The following is a 21,467-nucleotide window of genomic DNA, read 5'->3' on the forward strand; positions in this document are numbered from 1 at the left end:
TATTTATATTTCAGCTGACCATGTATTCTGTGCAGTGTCATTTGGTGTTTTGACATGATAGTGCTGGAGGACTTAGAAATCTTGTCACATGGCATAGGAAAACCCATGTAACAAACTTACACTATCTCTTCCTTTGCTGTATCTCTTTGATGCTCCCTCCCATTCTTCCCCATGTGTGCTATAAGGGCTTATCTGTTTATTCTCTGTATCTTTTACCTACTAGTCATAATCTTGTCTGCAAGAGTAACACAGAATACATCTCTCTCTTCCACATGAAAATCATGTAAATATTAAAGACACCTACCACATCTTATTTTGGTTCTTTCTTCTACAAGCTAAAATATTCAGATCTTTCAACTATTTCTTTTATGACATAATGTGAATACTCTTTAGCATCCTACTCACCCTCCTTTGGATATGCATTCATTTGTCACTAGCCTTTTTAAAATATGCTGATCAGAAATAACCAGAATATTGGGAATTTAGTCTTTCTAGTGAAGACCTCTGTAACTATTCCTATCTAGGCACTGCTGCACTTGTTTTAGTACTGTGATCATTTTTCAGAAACCACATTGCACAGTTGGTTCATATTAAGCTTGTGGTCAGTTAAAACCCCCTGTCTTTTTCAGATAACCTGCTACTTGCAAAACCTTGCTCTTCTTATAGTTGTACAATGTCTTAGACCTCAACGTAGGATTGTATTAGAAGCAAAACTGTATAGAAAAAAAAAGAAACTGAGAGACTTGAGTTCTCTTTCTATCTGTCATTAAAGAACTGTATGACCTTGAGAAAGTCCTTCAATCTCTCTAGCTCCAAGTTTCCTTACTGCACAATAAGGAAGTTGGACTAGATGATCTCCAAAGTCCTTTCTACTTCAGTGATTTATTACTGATAGAGTTCATATTACTGGTTTCAAGCATGTCAATTTAACCATTCTGTTGGGAGGAAAGAAGAATTCTTTGAAAAGCAACTAAACATACAATTAGTTGATTAAATAAATATGACTTGAGATAATAAAGAATCAAAATATGACCTTTACATGACATAACTGGAGCCCAACCATGTTTAGTGCAAATGGCATCTCCTCGTTCACTGTATGCAAAACCTGCATCACATGTATATTGTAGCCGTTCATTCTCCTTGTAAATTGATTTCACAGCTAAAATATTCCCATTCTCAATGTTTGGTATTTCACACAAAATTGCTAGATAAAATGAAGAAAATATCAAAGTGTTTTTAAATGACTGGTAAAATGTTAAAAGAAACAAATAATATAAAGAGGTAATATTGGAAAGAAAAAATAACATTTTATCTGAATAAATAAAGTAACATAAATGTCTCAGCTCCTTGGTATTTCATATATCTTTCTTTTTATCTGTCTTACATAGCTGTTGAAGTATTTAAAACAGTTTGACAAAATTTATTACATTGCTAAAAGATTAGCCTTAAACCAGTTTGTCAGCTTGAAATGAACAGCAGATGATATAACATTCAAATGTGCATATTCTCTGCAATTTTTTTTTATAAATTAGATTAAAGCGTGTGTTGCTGGTATTACCATTATCAGAAATATATGACTGGGGGGGTAGGAAGACATCCAATGATGCCAATAGCCCTGATGAGGGCGACAGCTTCTCTCTCTTGCTGGGGCTACCTGCAGACAACACATAGAATTTGAAAGCAGTAAAACTCTTTTTGCTTGTGGTGAAATCTTTTGGAAAGATAGAGGAAAGAGGAGATGGAGGAAAGGAAAGAGACAGCCTGCCAGCCACAAAATTTAAAGGGAGGGAGGGAGGGAGGAGAGAGAGAGAGAGAGAGAGAGAGAGAGAGAGAGAGAGAGAGAGAGAGAGAGTCACATGAAGCCTCTGCAAAGCAATGCCATTGTGGGAATATGGTTTTCCCTATATGTCTTTGTGTTCCACCATTCTTTGTGTGCCTAGAAAAGTTTATGTGTGGACATACACTATCAAGCTTTCTGAGATCCCATATATAGAGAGCACCAAAGCATTTGGTGGTGATGACAATGCTGCTGTAGCATGACTTCTACAAAATGTGTATTCCTTACAATTTCTAAGATATTCTTTATTCTTCTGTGTGTAGTTGTATTAGGCTGACAGGGCTTATAGAGATATATCACTGCATTTAGATCTAAAACTCATAGAAATTCAAGTCACAAATAATTTACAAGTTATAGAACAAGTTATTTAGCGAAGTAGTTACTATATTTGATTTATACTATATCCATTCCAAATGACTAGACGGCTAACTAAGAATTTTAGAAAATGTCCAAGGTCTTCAGAAGCATAGAATAAAAGCTTTACCTCACCATAGTGATTCTATATCTATCAGCTCCTTTCCCCATTGCTCAAACCTGTTTTCTTTTTTGAGTTTTAAAACAAATTGGCCCATAAGTACCATGTTTTATTTATGATTACAGGGAAACAATGGTGGAATGTTTTGCTTAAATAAACTTTTTTTTACTATTGTTGGATTAAAATATCTAATTAAAATGTAATGTTTTCCAAAATAAAGAGGACATTGGCATAAAATAACATTTACAAAAGGGTTATTTTTTCTATATACTGTATCAATCAAAGTGATTTAATGTATTTGCTAACATCTAAGAATTTATAACCACAAACTTGGACTCAGAAATTTTCTATCTTATCTAAAGTTTCTATACTGGCTAGTATTCATATAAAAGAACAATTCAGTTAATTGAGTTTTTTTACAATTTTCTCTTTAGACTATAATGAAGAAAGAAGGCTAGTAATACATTTAACATTATATTAATGTTCATTATTTTGTACATTAATGTTATGTTTCTGTGATGGAGAATAAGAGTATATGAGAGATATAGAGTAAAGCTAAGTAAATATGTCTTTACCCTGTTTGCTTTGTGTTTGAGATGTCTTTTGGATAGCATGTCATAGAGGAATAGAATAGAGAAGAAAAGTTCAAGATTAGACAGGTAAATTAGAGAGGGAAAGATGTGCTAGGAGACTATTACCATATTCTAGGTGAGAGGTAACAATAACGTGAATTATGTTGATGGCAGTAGGAATGTAAGGAGGTCATATATGCAACAGATATTTTGGAGGCATAATTCATGATACTTCACAACATATCAGATGTGTAGGTTGCAGTAGCAGGAAGAGTAATATATGTTCAGTTTACATGCATGGACTAGGAGAATTTGAATGCTACTGAGGGTCAAGAAAGTTTCAGAATTTGGAGTCAGGAGGAATGAAGATTTCCAATTTTAGGCTGATATTCAGGTCCCAGTGAACTCTCTAAGGTTAAATGTCCAATAAGTTGTTTGCTAGTACAAACTCAAAATAGAGGTCAGATAGCATGGTGGATGGAGATTTGGGAACTGATTGCTTATTGGTCATAGATAATCATCTTTATAAGAGAAGATATAGAAGTAGGTAAAAATGTAGAGGGACAAAAAAAAACAGAATGAGAACAGAGCCTTTATTAAAGGGATCAGGTAGAGAAAAAATGAACCAATCAAGAAGATAGAGAAGGACTGAGAAGTGAAAGAACCAGGAGTACCTCTGTTGAAGGAAACAGAAAATCTCAAGGGAGGCAAGAGTTGATCAACACAGTTAAATGCTACAGAGATCAAAGAAATGAGGACTGAGAAAACAACTGAATTTATTGATTAAGAGGTCATTGGTAACCTTTTAAGAATCAACTTCAGTAGAGTAATGGAGGTGAAAGCAAGATTTCAAAAGAATATGGAGATAATACATGGTGAAGTAAGTGAGGGAGAAGTATAGGCTTTATCATAAAGAAATTTTTCAGGGAAAGGAAAAATAATGATGGGATGGAAGTTTTATTGAAGAGTAGGGTAGGACTGAGGGAAGGAGAGAGGGAGGAAAGAGAGAGAGCCATCCAGCCAGAGAAGATAAAAAGAGAGAAGTGAAGAGAGACAAAGAGAAAGAGAGAGGGACAGAGAGAGACAGAGAGAGAGAGAGAGAGAGAGAGAGAGAGAGAGAGAGAGAGAGAGAGAGAGAAACAGAGAGAGAGAGACAGATTCAAATGAGGATAAGGAAAATATGAAATGCAAAAAAAAAAATTCTAAGAAATATACCCTGACATTAAATAGCTTACAATACCATTAGGCAGAAAAAAAGAATGTCTTGATTGCCATTCAAAAGGAAGAGTGATCTTCTGGTAAATTACTTCTTGTAGTTGCTGTTAATGAGTGACAGCAAAATCACAAATGTCTAGGACCAAAGTCTTACCATCTTGATAAATATAGTTTTTGCATTCTCTTTATCTTATATACATTATCCAAGAAAATCCTAAATTATATAAAAGGACAAGATGTAAAAGAAGCCAAATAAAAGTACACTTTTCTTACCCACACATTGAGGTTCTTGTTCATTCCAATCACCACCTGCTGAGCAGTGTATTTCCCTAGGCCCCTTCAGCTTAAAGCCTGGGTTACATTCAAACTGTAGCACTTGGCCAAAAGTAAATTCCTGCTCTGGGTCAAGTAAACTTGTGGAAATTTTTCCATTTTCTGGTGCTGTCACTGGTGAACACTTAACCACTGAAAACATAAACATACACTTACAGAAGTATTTACATCATTTGTAATATCTATTGTAAAATAAAACAATTCTACAATAAAAAAAGGATTTGTAAAAAAATAAAATTACCTGAATATTTCACTATAACAATTTTATGATTGATATAAAATTGATGAACAATGTCTAGTAAAATAATGATACATGCATTTTTCTTGGAGGCAATGACAGTAAGGTTTGCTAGTTTTACAATCTTTATAGCAATAAACAAATATTATCTTGAAGAATTGATGAAAAATGAACACTTGAAGACAGAAAATGAAAAAAAATTAATGTTACTGCAGTCTCTTAACAAATGCTTACTGGTTATTTATTCTTTATGATGTAATTGTAATCTAGAGAAAGTATCACAAATATCTATAACAATATAGTCTATATTAGTGACCTTATATTTATAATATTATTCTTTACATCATTTAAAAAATAAAATTATCTGATAGTATTTTTGAACTTGGATGCTAGTGGAAAGAGCACTGAATTTTGAGTCAAACAACTTGAGTTCAAATATTGCCTCTCATTTTCTATCTATGTGACCTCGGAAGGCTACTTAACCTCTAGGGACCACAGTTTCTTTAATTGTAAAATGAAGAGGTTGGACTAGGTTGTTTCCAACATCTCTTTTGGGCTTAAAACTATTATGTATGGTCTATGATAATCTTCTGTGTTCCTAAATGTCTAAGCACAATGACATTGTGCTTGTCCTTATTATGCCTGTAGTGATCTTAAGTGGCTGAATTGCTAAGAAATACTAGTTATCTGAGGATTAATCATGTATTATTTATTATTGGCTATAAACTCAAGTAATAAATAAATTATAAATATGTTGGGGAAAGGTTTAATTATTGATTTATAGGAATATTAAAGACAAGAAAATGTTTATTACATTAAATCCAATATAAAATGTACTTGTCATACAAATATACCTTCGCAGAAAGGGACATCATTGCTCCATCCATCTGCTTCACATACACGGAAATTAACTGGGCTTACCAATTGATATCTGCAAATATAAAGCAATTGAAAGCAAAATCATGTTTGTATGTGGTTCAGGACACCTCTGAAGCATCTTTAAAAAAATGATGGTTGATGGGGGCAGCTAGGTGGCGCAGTGGATAGAGCACTGGCCCTGGATTCAGGAGGACCTGAGTTCAAATCCAGTCTCAGACGCATAACACTTACTAGCTGTGTGACCCTGGGCAAGTCACTTAACCCCATTTCCTAACCAAAAAAAAAATGACTGCTGAATGTTATTTAGCTTATTGTCAAACTCCCTTTTAGAGAAGAGAAACTTCCATAGCTCAGTGATCTAATAATAATAATACATTGCATTTATATAGCACTTTAAGGTTTTTCAAAGTGCTTAAAATATTTACTTTTTCCTCCCACAAGCCTGAGAGATGTGTTATTATTATCTCCAATTTTGCAGATAAGAAAACTGAGGCAGACAGAGGTTAAGTGACTTGCACAGAGTCATCCAGCTTGTAAATACCAGAGGCTAAATTTGAATTCAGGTTTTCCTGACTCCAGATCTAGCATTTTATGCACCAAGTCATGTAACTTTGAGTACTCCTCCAACAAAGCATCTTGCAACCAATGCATGCCATACCTCACCATTCTAAGCAATTGTCTGTGCCCTTGATAAATTCTCCATATGTTGTCCAAGCAAAGTCAGTAGGGTAAAAGTAGAGGGGTAGATTCAGTGTGCTTGGGGCCTTCAGGTTAGATCTCTTGACATTGTGTAGATATCTGTGAGGGATGCAGGCTGCCAAGCAGTTAGTAGTTTACTCTCGCTGAATAACTGGGCTATCTCCTTTTCTATTCTTACATCTCCTTGATGACATTCTTTATGTCATTAGGTCCATTCATTTTTTTGTTGATAATGTATCACCCAATCGCACCTTTCCATTTTCCTTTGGATGAACTACAACTTTAATTCTGTAGGATTTAAAGAGCAGTACTAGAAAAATATCGATTTTTAAAAAAAGATTGGTATTTCTAGAAGTCATAGAAGCACTGAAAAATTTCCAAAGGGAATTCAGCCTGCTCTCCTCCTAGTAAACTCTGAGCCCATTTCTTTGCACTTTCTGAAGATCTGAAGATCTTCTGAACATCTTAAGGGCAAAATTGTTCCTTTTCTGTGTTTGTCCCTGGTACTTACATAGTACTTAGGGCATAGTAGGTGCTTAATAAAAAAGAATTATCAGAAACGCAATTATTTGCTATGAAAACTCACAGCATAAAAGAAATATAGGATTACATTCACAAATATAAAATTCCTGTTCTAACAGGAGAATAGCAGTCTTAAATAATTCAGCTTTAGAAAAGGAAGCTAAACTAGCTGTAATGGAAATATCAAGATGGCAGAGGGAAAACTATTGACCTTGATGGATTCATAAGACAATTCTATCAAAACTTTAAAGGATAATTCACACTAACATTACAAAAAATATTCTCAAAAACCAAAAAAGTATCCTATCATACTCCTATAATGAGACATGTATAGTTCTAATACCTACACTAAGAAAGGATAAAGAATGATAGACCAATGTCATTAGTGAATATGGACTCGAAAATTTTAAATAAATTCTTGTCAAATAGACCACAGCAAATCATTCAAGAAATCGTTCATTATTGTCAAGTTGGATTTATATCAGACTTGCAAGCATGGTTCAACACTAGGAAAACAATTAACACAGTTAATCATGTTAAAAACAAAAGCATCCAATCACGCGTAATGTTCGTTAACAGACGCAAAAAGGCCTTGACAAAGTAAAATACATACCTATGCTAAATTAAAAAAAATTACAGAGTATAAACATAGAGGGATCTTTTGATAAATCACAAAAAGTATCTATATAAATCCGAAAGCAAGCATTATGTACAATAAGGACATATTTGAAGCTTTGCCAATAAATACAGGAGCAAAACAAAGATGTCAACTCTACCCCCTACTGTTATTTTATATAATTCTACAAATGTTAGCAATAAAATTGAAGAGACAGAAATTAAATATGTAAAGATTGGAAATGAGGAAATAATGCTGACGACATGATTTACTTTGAAAGTCCTAGGGAATCAACAAAAACACTGATTTAATTAATAACTTGACAAAGTTTTAGGCTACAAAATAAACTATAAAAATCAATATTATTTTTCTATAATAATAACAAATCTAGGAGGTAATAGTAGAAGGAGAAATCTCATTACAAATTACTAAAAATGCATAAAACATGTGAGGTTCCATCCACCAGAGCACACAAAATACTTGTATAGATTGAACCACAAAGTGCTGTTTAAGGGGGGGAAAATGGTTTAAATAGTTGAAGAACTATAGGGCTTGGCTGGGTCATGCCAAGATAATAAAAATGACAGTGCTACCAAAGTTAATTTACAGTTTTAATGCTTTTCCAATCAAGTTATCAAAGGGATGCTTTACAGAAATTGATGAAATGACCATTCATTTGGAAAAAATAAAAGATCTAAAATACCTGAGGAATTTTTTTTAGGTAGGGATGAAGAAGGAAAAATATTTTCAGAATGGCACCTTTAGGTCTCAAACACTATCAGTCAACAAAGCCATATTGGTTAAAACAATAGAGAGGAAAATCAATGGAACATACTAGATAAAGGAGAATTAAAAACAATGGAACTCAGGAACCCAATATTTGACAAACTGGAAAACAAATTATTGAGAAAAGAACTACTTATTTCATAACAATTGCTAAGAAAATTGGAAAGCTAACTAGCAAAAATAAAGTATAAAATATATCTTCTACCATATCCTATGATAAATTCTAAATAGATATATAACCTTAATATTAAAGATCATAACACATAAAAATAGAAAACATCATATAGTTTTCATAGCTATACACAGGAGATACATTCTTAACCAAATAAGGATAAAGGCAATTACAGAAGATAAAACTCTGATTACATGAAATAAAAAAGCTTTTGCACAAACACAACCTAGGATTAGAAGTAAAGAACACAATTTTTAAACAATATTTCTATCAAAATGGTTTGATATCCAAGATATGTAAACACTTCCCAATCATCACAAAACAAACAAAACCCAAAAGCCTTCCCACAATAGATGTTGTCAAGGGGTATGAACACAAGAAAAATCACAACCTATTAGCAATAATATTAAATAATGCTCCAATCACTAATATTAAGTGAATTTCAAATTAAAACAACTTTGGACTTTTGGCCTGCAATCTGGAAACTGACAAACATGACAAAAAACAGGCATCGTCAATGTTGGAGGAGATAGGGAAGGATAGGCACACTACTAGTAAGTATATTGTTGCTAGAGCTGTGAATAATTTCAAATATTTTGGAAAGTAATTTTGAACTAAAGTGATCAAAATATCTATTAAAATATCTATTTACAATTAAGCTTATATTCCAAGGAGGCTATTGATATGATTAAAGTAACCATATACACTAAAATATACATAGCAGCAGTTTTGTGATAGCAAAGAATTGGAAACAGTATCATTTGGGGAATATCTAAACAAATATTGGTACATAAATATAATGGAATATCATACTGTAAGAAAAGATGAATGTAGAAAAACATGACATGATCTATGAAGTAATGCAGAGTAAAGTAAGCAGAGCTCAGAAAACAATATATATGACTACAACAATGTAAACATAAAGAACCATGAAACAATCAAAAGTGAATGTAGAAAAATTACAAAGGACAAAAATAACATCAAAGGACAAATTTTAAAAAAGACAGCTCTGCCTTTGCAAAGGTGGATGCATTGCATGTATTTTCAGAGTTCTGAAGTGTATATAGTTCGGTTTTTCTGATTTTTCTTTTTTTTTTTACCTTTAGAAGTAGTATTTGCTACATGAAGTAGCTATGTGTGAAGGAAAGGGAGAAAGCTATTGGAGAGAATTTTGGTGATTAAAAAAACTAAATACATCAATAAGATTTATTTTAAAAGACAAAGCTAGAAAATGGGTACAGTAGGTCCTCATAGAAGGATAATAAGTGCCAAAAAATTGCCAATTAAAGTGAATCTGCTAAAAATGAGAACCAACATTTTCAATAAGTAATGAATAAATGTTTCTTTGGAACTTAATCTTTAAAATGAAATTAACAATAATAAAAATAACTAATTTCAAAATTTTAAATTTATATTATACTAACAATTATATCTAATTATTAAATAAAAAATGACAAGTATTGGTTTTTTAGTGTAATTTCTTGACAAATTCATATGATAACGTCATGTCTGAATTTCTCACAGACAGATGGTAAAGGGATTGATGTTATTATGAAGAAAAAATGTTTGAGGAGGAGCTAATTTTGTAAGTGGTCAATTAATTATTGAATATTTTCAGGTTAGAACTGCTTTTGCTTGCCCACTCCACTTTGTAGGGAAGCAGATTAGAGACCCATATTAAGAGGCAGGAAGATCTGAGTTCAAGTTCTTGATTTCAAAATATGTTTTATTACCCTCAAGAAAATCACTGAACCTTAGAGCGCCACAAGTCACTCTCTAAGATTATATGATTCAGACCAGGAACTCCTTTACCCATGAAATTACAGTTACATCTAAAACAAAGATATCACAGGTTCACACCAAAATAAGACTCAACTTCCTAACTGCAGGCCTTTGAATAATAAATACTAGCATAACTAGAACTCCAGGTGTTTAACCTATAATCATTTTCCATTTCAACATAATTCTTCTGTTTACTTACATCTAAAATATTTTTAAATCCCACATGAACAAACTTATAAGTTAGAAATAAGCAATTTGATTATCTGTTCACTCTGATAACTTTGCTACCAGTAGTTTAAAGTTCTGTACACCTACCCTTCATCACATTTATATACAACCCGTGATCCAAATAAAAACTCAGTGTCTTCCAAAAGGTCAAAAGAACCAAACTGAATATCTCCAGGATGACCACAGGGCTTTCCTAAAATAAAATGATAAAATATGAAATGATGACATGCTAAAATAAAAATACCTTTGTTTTGCTCTGAATTTGAGTGAGGTGGACAATGTCTATATTACACAGAGACTTCTGTTTTATGGTATATTTACTAGAAATCAATTTTTACATGGAGGGGGCATCCTTTGAATTTCTCTATAGCCAAATACAAGGTATCTTATAATAAATATTCCAACTTTCTTTACAATAATTCAGTAAAAGTGTTCCTTTTTAGGAATGTAACTTTTTCTTTAAAAAAATTATAATTTTCATATTTTTCAACCTGTTGCATAGAATTTGCAGTATAAGTTAATAAAAATTACACAAAAATAAGAAATACTTACTCATACATACTTTAGTTGGGTAAACAGACTCCCATTTTCCATTCTTACATTCCAGGATTATACTTCCAATTGTTCTATATCCAGGTCGACATTTGTAAGTAGCACGTGTACCTTCTCGATATACTGACTCAGACCATGTCCCTGTTAGAATTTCTGTAGGTTTTCTTGGAGGAGCATCATTACAGTCTGTGGGAGGGAGGTGGGGGGTAGAAATGCCAAATGTGTTAATCAAAAATAAAACAGACTAGGATTTTTGAGTTGGAAAAGACCGCCAAGTTTCCCCAATCTATCTTATATATATGAAAATAGAGGCTCATAGAGGTAAAGTGAATTGCCTCAAGGCTACACGTGGTTCTCTAGGTTCTTAAGTGCAGCCTATTGACTGAATCTAAACTTCACAGAACAAATCCCCTTAATAAAAGGATTTGTTCTATAAAACTGGGACACAGTCAAAAGGCCGCACCCAAGGACCTAGAAGACCACATGAGGCCTTTAGCCCACAGGTTCCCCATCCCTGACCCGGGGTCAAGCATTTGTTAATAGCAGAGCAAGGACTTAAGTGATCTATACACTGTACCACACAGTCCTTAGAGAGGACTTGCTTTAACATGATAGTGAGGACAATAGCCAAAATATAATGTACTTTAAGGTTTACAACTCATTTGATCTTCACAATAGGAAGCTGCTATTATTGCTGTCATTTTACAAATGAGGAAACTAAGGCTACATGGAGGTCATATGACTTGCCCATAGTCATGTAGTAAGTACCTGAAGCAGAGTTTGAATTCAGATATTCTTGATTTAAAGTCTAGAACTCTATGCGCTATATCACATTGCTTCTTATGAGAACAACTGTATAATTAAATAAAGTGATAGCTTTTACCCATATATGCAAAATGTTCTGCAGAATTTAAAGTTCTATGTAAATGGTCATGTAATGATATTATTTATCATATTACATATTATAATTGATATATAATTAAATCAAGTATTAAAATTATTCTACCAGTAGAGCTCAGATACTCATATACCTTAAGTAAAGCATGGTTCATTTTTGTCTTGGAGGGTAACACATGGAGCAGTAACGAAAGATGTACTTGGCACATACTAAGCACTACATAAATATTATTATAATTATAATTATTAGATGAGGACATATACCTAATGCCCCATGCCAGCCAAATCAATTGAGGTGATCAGTTGAGCAATTTGCTGTTATTACTCCCCTTTTACAGAAGAGGAAACAGAAAAAGCATAGGTTAAGTGACTTGCACAGGTTCACATACTTGTAAGTGTCTGAGGCCAGATCTGAACTCACTTTTCCTGAGTCTAAGCCTACAGCTCTTTCCACTGCACCACCTAACTGCCTCTAAGATATCTAGTTCAAGATAACTGATGGACAACCATGAAAACAATTGCAACTTATGTAACAATATTGATTGCAAAAGATGAAGAGATAAAGAATTTCTAAAAACTTAATAAGATTCTTCAAATAAAATCAATATACATTTTGACACATGGTGACTCTAAGAATAAAAAACTGGAAAAATATGAGGATAGTGAGATTTATCTGAGAAAACAGTTCAGGAAGAATGAATTAGAGAATCAATGACTCTTACAAAACACATGTTTTAATTCCAAGAATACTTTTTCTGAGAAAAAAATAAGTATGCAATGCACATAGGAAATAGTAAATAACAAACAAAAAAGAAAAATTTAACAGACAGTAAAAGACTTTATATCAATGTGGTAGTTATTCCTGAATCAGCTGTTTTTATATAGTCAGATCACTTAGCTGTGAGAGAAATGGTTGAAATTAACAAAAACTTAATCAAACAAATAATAGTGGGAAAAAATATGGTGCACAATTGAAACTACAAACCAGAACCATTTAAGACATAATTGAAAATGAAAAATTAGAAGTAGACAACAGCAATTGCATGATTATATACAGAGGTTTAACCATTATAGCAAGGCCACCAAAAGAGTCCAGAAAGAATCCTAGTTAACAAACACTTGACTTAATTGACAAAGAAATTGCAGTGAAATGTAATGGAGTGTAAGCCCAATTTGTAAAATATTATAAAAAAGGATAATGGATAATAATAAGTATTATGTCATAAATCTGAGAGAAGTAGGAGAATAATACAAGTTAAAATATAGCTTAGGAATTAGGGCTAAAAAAGTGATATGAAAGGTTGCAGAGAAGAGGAGCTCTTCCACATAAATCCCTATAAATATCTGAAAAGAATCCTAGAAAGACCAATGATAAAGAAAACTGGGAAAAAAAATAGAAGTACTCTCCTCCATTCAATCTGGAAATGCACAAAAATGTCCAGAAGCAAGTAGAAACTGATGTGCCAGGTAAGCCAATGCTTAGTGAAGAAACTAGTTGGAAGGTATGAAATTGAAAACAGATACCCCACTTTATTCTGTATTATTTGTTAATTATTGATTGAGAATTGTATCTAATCACTGGAATCACTATTTATGAATTAGGTTAATTCAAAGGATAGTTTGACCACTTAACACTAAAAAGCCTGACTTTTTAATAAAAGTGTAACTTCCTTCTTTTTTTCTAAGCTACAGCTTGGACTCTGTCCCTGGATTGATAAGTTGATCTGCCTGGCCATCAACCATGGGTTTCTTAACACCAGACTTTTCAGAGAATAATGATTAATTCTGTGTTTTCCTTGTCATATGTCCTGGAAATCCCCTCCTATAAACCAGGCTAAATGTGAGCCCACCCTACATCTTCACAAACTGTATAAAAGATTGCTCTGTCTGCTCTAACACCTCTCCGGTCACCAACAGGCCATTGACCTCTACTACTGGCAACTGCTAGCCTTGCTAATAAATAGATTATGCTCAGAACTTTTGTGCTTCAGTTTCTCTTCATCAGAGATTTTTGGCACAACAGTGATGACCCTTAGGTGGGACCCCAGCAAGGGGTTCTAGTCCCCAGGACTTACTCTAAGGAGAACTCCTTTCAGAGGACTATGCTGGAGGCTGAACTTCCTCTGAGGTCTCAAACTAAATTTTCTCTGAGCAAAGGTAAGTCTCTACTTAGTTAGGGATTCAGGTAAGCCTGTATTTTGTTGGGGATGATTTAGGTTAGCCTCCACTTTGCTGGGGATGATTTAATTCTCTTTTGTCCTTCTCAGTAAGGCCTTTAAGGTGGTAAGGGAAGGTCTGTTTCAGGCAAAAGGTACCTTAAGTTTCAGTTTTAGTTAATCTTAGTCTTTCCTGTGTGCATATTTTAGCAAAAAGTCTGGAGGAAGAGAGCTTTAACCAAGCTCTCATAACTTTTAGGGATTTAGCTTTCATTTCTTTAATGGAAAGTAAGAAGGAAGATTTTTCTAAAGTACGCCTGTTTTTGTGTGGATCTTAAATTTATTGTGTGCACTAGATTTTTTTAAGCAAAAATTTTGAGGAGAAATCAAAATTCATAAAGAGAGTAAATATTAAAGAAAAATTTCTAACACTAGTGATTTCCTTTTTATAGTAGCAGCTGGCCAAAAAGTAAAATAGTTCATCAGATGTAACTTATCCTTTCTTTTCACATTAGAGAAATTAAGAGTAGCCACTGAACAATCTCACTCAAAACAAAGGAAATACTGTAAATGCCCACTGCCCCATAAGGGCCCACTTATGTAAATATCTGTCTTATTTGCCTCGTGCTAATTTTTGTCAATACAGGCTTCCAAGCAGCTTAAAAGTTTATCTGTTCTCTGTTTTTCCCTTTGGTTTAATCAGTCAAGATTAAAAAAAAAATTTTAAAAGTAAAACTTTCAAAAACCTTTAGAAAAGACAAGACTCTCTTTTCTCTCTTTATTGCCAACACTGCCCATGTTGGAGATTGCCAAGATAAAAGACAGATAAAAAAACTAATTAGAGATGATATTTGTTATTCTTTACTGAAAATCTCTAAATTATGATATGAACGCTTTAGGAATATTTTGATGAGTTTTGGGGGTATCGATAAACCTTGTAAAGCTTGATGAAAAACAAATCACAGATTGATTAAGTTATTTCATAAAGAGAAACTTTAAAGTGACTTTAGATTTCTTTTAACGTTGCACTTTCAATTTTAAGAACTTTTTTTTAATCAGAAAATCTGTTCAAGAGAGATTAAGTTCAATTCAGAGAAGTGTTAAGGTGAAAAGGACTTAGGAAAAGAGTATAGGAGAAATTAGAGTAAAATTCCTGTGAGTAAATAATTCCACAACTCAGAATTTAAAATGAAATAAGTTTACTATTTAACATTTGAAGCTTTTGGGTGCCACTCTGCGGAACTGGTTTTTACTTTAGTGTGGATTGCAAATTCTTTAAAAGGTATACTTAAAAACTACTTAAAGGAAATGACAAACTTATTGTAGGATGGAAATGTGATTTTTTTTAAAAGGTAGAACAGAAAGTTTTTTAGACTACCTTCAGTTCCCTGAGGAATAAAACTAAGTAAAGTTGGGATTTATTTATTTACCCTTCTGTTGCTTACTGCTTTTAAGGAACCAACCTGAAAATACCACACAATCTCTGTTATTGGCCCCTACTTCAGGACTCCCAGGTTGAAGATGAACTCCAAGGGATCCCAAAGAGAGAGCAGATTGTTTTGAAATCAAGAAGCAACTGAAAAGTGGGTAAAATTTAATATTTTTTCTGTGAAGGCTATAATAGGTTAAGAAAACAGGAGAAATAAGAAACAGGAGTGATTTGAAAGGAAATTAAGAAAAAGTTACCCCTTGAGCTCTTCAGAAAATTACAGTCCCCATCTGATACTTTTTTTAATGCAACTCCTATTATCTTTAATTAATTTATGAAGTTTTAATGAAAGCAGATACTTTAAATCAAGAAATTATTATGATACAAATGGGAGGATCTTCTAATGCAAGTTATTGTTGACCATTTGACAATGAGGCAAATTTTATTATTATATCATAAAGGATAATAAGCTGGTTTATTACACTTAATTATTTTAACAAATCCAACATGAAGTTCACAATTGTATTCCAACAGTTGTAATCTCACTATCATCTTTTAATCTTAGATTTGTTTTTAATAAAAGCTTAAGGTAATTGATAACAGTGAGCCCTGAAATTTGAAATCCTACTACTTAATGGAAATTGTGAAAATTGAGATTTTAAATTGTTAATATTAGTAATTATACTTCTATATTTGATTTAGTTGAATCAAAAATAAATTACTGTGATGAGGATTTCTATTCATTTAAAATAATTAGAAAATTTATTCCCCTTTTGATGAGAGACCAACTTAGAACTACTAACTGCTCAATTAGATACGATAACTTAATAACCTACAGTATTAGAAAATATTACAAACTTTGTAAAAGGAGGAGAAAATCGGAAACAAAGATCTTCCACAGGCACAGAAAAACTGCTTACAAGTTTCTTTACACAATTAAGTACCAGCATCAAAATAAAAGTTGCTTTTGTACAATAGATTATAAATTGAGAAACCATAATTGGACCCTGGCAGATGCCCTCAGTCATCATCAAGTGAACTCTTTCTTGAAATAGGTGGATGAATGCTTTTCTAGCATAATAGAAGTTAACTCTGAGGAGATAAATTACTTCTTCTCTAAAGTAATCCTGCTTACTGAAATCTGTAACACTCCACAGTGACGAATAAGGAAGGATCTTAAACTTTGCAGTTGTGCTGACTGAGTTATATTTGAGTTTATTTTGCTATTACTTATAAGAACTCTAATTTCCCATTTCCCAAAAGGACTTGAAGAAATTGGAATGAACAATTTATTTATAAAACTTTAAGAACACCCAAAATGCGACTGTATTGAGATTAATTGGTTTTGTGTAATAAAAATCTGTACTCAAGTTTAAAGGAAAATTCACTAGAATGAAGATTAAGTCTGTAAAGAATCTTAGATATGATTGGGATATAAAGACCAGAGGAATTAAGCAAGTAGAAAAAGAGGGTTTTTTAAAAAAAAGTAAGAGGGCTTTAGGAGCAGCTAGGTGGTACAGTGAATAGAGTTCCAGCCTCGGGGTCAGGAGGACCTGAGTTCAAAGCCAGCCCCAGACACTTGACACTTACTAGCTGTATGACCCCAGGCAAGTCATTTAACTTGGCTAGCCAAACACAAAACAAAAAGTAAGAGTGTTTTGATCCCACTGAAATAAAAAAGATTTGAGGAATTTTTAGAGAAATGCCTCTGACAAATGCTGCATGTCTCCCTTCCACAATCAATAAAAGATTATAAAAAAAAATTCTTAAGACTTTGAAGAGTTATTTTTTCATTTAATTTTTAATTTATGGAATAAGACAAGCATTTCCATAACACAGCACAATAAAAAAAGATGATTGACCACGAAACTTCGAATCTACCATGCACAACTTGCTATTCCCTTGAAATCTATAACCAAATTATCAGGAATATTATAACTAACTGATTGATAGAGAAAATATTATTTCTTTGATCTGGTTTAAAAAGTTACACTAAAAGCCTTTGTAAAAAATTAATAAATAACTTTTCCTGCCAAGGTTACAACCAAAAAGCCTCTGGGTAAAGGTGAGATATGTATTTTAATTCTGCCCTCTTAAGGTAAACTGGTAGGGTTAAGTTAGAAAAATAGAAAGAGTTGATTTGGCTCTTTGGTTGAATTAAAGAAATAAAGAAAACATTATAGGGAGCTGGGAGTGCCACCATGACTTTCTGAACATGAGGTAACTAAAAACCATGGGCCCTAAAGGAAAATGAGATGTAAATATTTACATTAGTAATTGTAAATCAAGAATTGATTTGTTTGAAATTTCGTTCTGAAACTACATTATTATTGTGGTGTACTAGAGTATTTAATCAGTTTTCCTTACATATAAAAGGGGATATTAAATAATAGCACCCACCTCCCTGAGTTGTTTAGAGGAATAAAATGATTCAAAAGTGCTTAGCATATTGAGCACTATATAAATGTTAACTATTGTTACCAGGCTTTGGATTAAAATAGCATATCAAAGGTAATAACATAAATGGTTTTCTACAAAGGATAAGTTAAGATTTCTACAACTACATAGATGAAAAATTTGAAGTTTGGTGTTACATTTGAAAAACAAAATAAAACAAAAAGCCCATTATATTCATTAGGTTTCCCTTTTTTTGTATTGTGAAATTTGGGAGAATATCAGACATGTAATCAGAAATGTGAATTCTCTTGTAATTAAAAGTATAAGCTTTTAATTACATACTGTTATGTGAATTTTTTATAAATTATCGTGAAATGTTGTTAGAGAGAACACTTCCCTATTGAGTTTTTAAAATTAATGTGAAAAGTCAGTCTTTGAAAAAATACAATAGTGAAATGCCTTTTGCCTCAAAATGTAGGATTATTATGATTAATAAAAGGTTTTGAGGACCACACCCAACCAGAGCTGTGATCTAAATTTTGTAACTGTGTTTGCATAAAGTTACAATATCTTGTCAACCACATGGACTAAATCGATATAATTGATAATAAATTGATATAATTGATAATAAATTGATATAATTTGGCTAGAATGATTTTTGTATCTTATGAATTGATCTGCTAAGAGATAGCAAGATTATTTTAAAACTATTAAATATTCAGTGAATTACATTTTCCTCTAAACTAGCCTTCTAAAGGGAAAGGCTTCAGTCTTACTATTTATAACTGCCTTATAATGTAAGTTAGCAAGTAGCTCAAGTAATAACTAAGAAAGCGAAATCTAAATAAACATTCTAAAGTACTACAGAAAAAAGGCCTCTGAAATTTCTTAAAATAATCTTTAAGAACTAGTAAAAAGGCTGATATGTGGTAAGCACTATTTAAACAAGTTATTGTTACTTCTTTAATTGACTTTGATTACTCCATACTAGATAGCTTTATACTGGATTTTAGATGTCATTGGACATAATTAGTAAAATACCATTCCATTAAATTATAGTCATCTGACCAGTAAAATAAGTTTCATGTTTTAAATACATGTTATTGGGTATGCAAAATTTTCTCTTGTATTATGAAAGCTGAAAAAATCTAGTAAGGCAAGTTACTTCCTCTTTTAATCTGAATGCAATTAGATTATAAATGTATCTGTTATATAATATTACTATAGGTTTGAAAACTGCTAATTGTTTAATATGGCATATTTTGTTTTTAATTAGAAAAATGTAACTCAGAATTGTGAGAAGAGAGTAGCTACATCCTCTTAGAGCTTTGTCTGTGAAGTTTCTTGGGAAAAGATCTTACCAGTTTGACTGACAGTGTGTTGTAAAACTCTGTGGTGATACATTTAAGGAACTAGGATATCTCCCAGTCAAAGTGGAGAAATTTACAAGTTAAACTTTAAATAATAAGTGATTTTCATTTATGGTCCTTAGGAAAACCATAAAATTAATCTGTTAATAATTGCTGTGCAGTGAAGCTACATTTTTGAACCAAGAACTCTTAGTATGTTTGAACTGATATTTACTGTATATGAAAGTCCAGTGCATATTATTCTTACATGAAAGATCAATAGATTGTCCTGATACTTATTAATACATGAGAAAAAATAATGATAACCTTGCCCTAAGCTATAATTAGTGAAATAGTGCTCTTTGAGGAAGAATCTCTGGGGACTTAAATCTGCTGCTATTCTAAGTTTTTATTTTGGGTATAAGAGCCTGATACTTCTTATAAGGCCACTAGTCCTTCAAGGGAAATGCCATGTGCTCCCACAGTCAAGAACTATGGATTTCTGTCTCTGGAAAAGTTAAGACAATGACCTTGCAAAGGTGAAGGATTCTCTTGACTTAGTTTCTCCATTTTGGTAAAGAAGACTTTTCCCCACCTATTTATATCTGAGCGTAGCTGTGATACCTTGTGGCTCATTGTGAGCATTTTTATGTGATTGGCTGTTGACTCTGACTCATACCCAAAGTCAAACAGAACTAAGGAGTAGTATTGATACTACGATGCCCCTCCCTTTTTTCTCATGGGGCAAATTGCATTGATAAGGTCAATTGTACACTATTACTTCATTTTTTTTTCCACAATAATAAACACAGGAGATAAACCCTTTTGGTAACTTTTGACTAGATGCTTCTCTGTTACTATTATAGCAAGGATTAAGATTTAAATTGTCATTTAATTTACAAATAATAGAGTCCATGAGGCCTGACAATTGATAAGGTACTTAGTTTATTAGAGAGCAATACCACAGCATCCTTTCATTATGTTAATACAATCATAATACCCTCCTGAGGGGAGAATGAATTGGAATCAGATTTAGATAAAGATGGATGACAAATTTTTGTAAATGTAACATTTTTACAATTAAATGGAGCACACAATTTTGAGGAGCGACAAGATACAAATGACTTTCATGTAATATACATTGGCCTATAAAGACTTATTTTTTTTCATTTTATGAGTTTTAATTCTGAAATAAAGACTGATACATGAAGGGCTCACTTTACAAGTCAGGCCCTCATATTTCTTTTAGGATGCACAGCAATGATCATATAAGTGTTTGGATAAAAAACAGTCAGATTGGATTTAAATTCTCTGAAGTTTCAGGTGTGGTTCTGATTTGATGTTCTATAGTTCACCATCTCATCTAGTTACTAAATTGTATTAAGATCTGTTTTGTAAAAGAGTTATAGCAAAACCCTCTAGGAACCTCTCTAAATGACTAGACCTTCTGTGAAGACCCACCTTCAGAGCTGTCATCAACTGAGATGAGACCTACTTCAAAATGGGAGCATGACAAGTTGTTTCCAGGGACTGAACAAATACCTGAGACATGTGAAACGTAACTGGAAATTAAATGGACACTGGGATTGGCTACTAGAGTACAAAGGCATTTGGTCATTGTATTACCTGGAGAACATGTAAATTCCACCTTTCTCATGTGTTCTAAGACTAGCTTACTGAAGGTCACTGCCCACAATGGATTCTTGTCAATGTGCTAACCCTATTTCCACCTAATCACCACAACACACAGATAGAAACAGAATGAGAGATTTGTTATCTTTTGCTGGGCCATTTGTGACAGTTAACTAACACCAGGAATAACCAAATCTCTCATGGATGGCCTTGCATAAAATGTTGAACCCTCTAATTATTGTTTTCCATTGTTACATTATTAATTTAATTCTTATGGATTGAAATCATGCCTGACATAGACGGTGATTCAGTAGAAACAAAGATCCATAGAATCAGAGGGGAGAATGTGAAATTGAAATTAAAATTGAAAATTGATGCCTTGCTTTATTCTGTATTATTTGTTAACTTATTGTTTGAGAATAGTATCTAATCACTGGAATTAATACTTATAAATTAGGCTATTTAAAGCATGGTTTAACTACTTAACTTTAGAAAGTCTGAGGGGGCAGCTAGGTTGGCACAGTGGATAGAGCACCAGCCTTGGAGTTGGGAAGACCCAAGTTCAAATCTGGCCTGGGGTGACTCTGGGCAAATCACATAATCCCAATTGCCTCACAAAAAAAGGTCTGCTTTCTTAATGAACATGTAACTTTCCTATTTTTCTGGGCTTCAGCTTGGACTCTTTCCCCAGGTGGGAGGAA

At 32.8% G+C, this 21,467-nt stretch overlaps 1 protein-coding gene across 2 annotated transcripts in view; it reads right to left on the reverse strand.

Annotated features, from left to right (window-relative positions):
- The window catches only part of LOC110197677 (complement factor H-like), a 122,816-nt gene that overhangs the window by 75,787 nt on the left and 25,562 nt on the right, over window positions 1-21,467 (reverse strand). Inside the window, exons 2-6 of one of the 2 annotated variants that reach the window (XM_020971717.2) lie at window positions 10,907-11,092; window positions 10,442-10,547; window positions 5,525-5,601; window positions 4,373-4,564; window positions 1,034-1,204 (exon numbers count right to left, since the gene is read on the reverse strand). In XM_020971717.2, coding sequence (XP_020827376.1) covers window positions 1,034-1,204; window positions 4,373-4,564; window positions 5,525-5,601; window positions 10,442-10,547; window positions 10,907-11,092 — 732 coding nt within the window. The remainder of the gene's footprint in view (window positions 1-1,033; window positions 1,205-4,372; window positions 4,565-5,524; window positions 5,602-10,441; window positions 10,548-10,906; window positions 11,093-21,467) is intronic. The other variant, XM_020971718.2, reaches the window with a different exon arrangement.

Source organism: Phascolarctos cinereus, unplaced genomic scaffold (assembly GCF_003287225.1).
Source record: "Phascolarctos cinereus isolate Bilbo 61053 unplaced genomic scaffold, phaCin_HiC Scaffold_5;HRSCAF=322, whole genome shotgun sequence".
In the NCBI taxonomy this organism is placed as follows: domain Eukaryota; kingdom Metazoa; phylum Chordata; class Mammalia; order Diprotodontia; family Phascolarctidae; genus Phascolarctos; species Phascolarctos cinereus.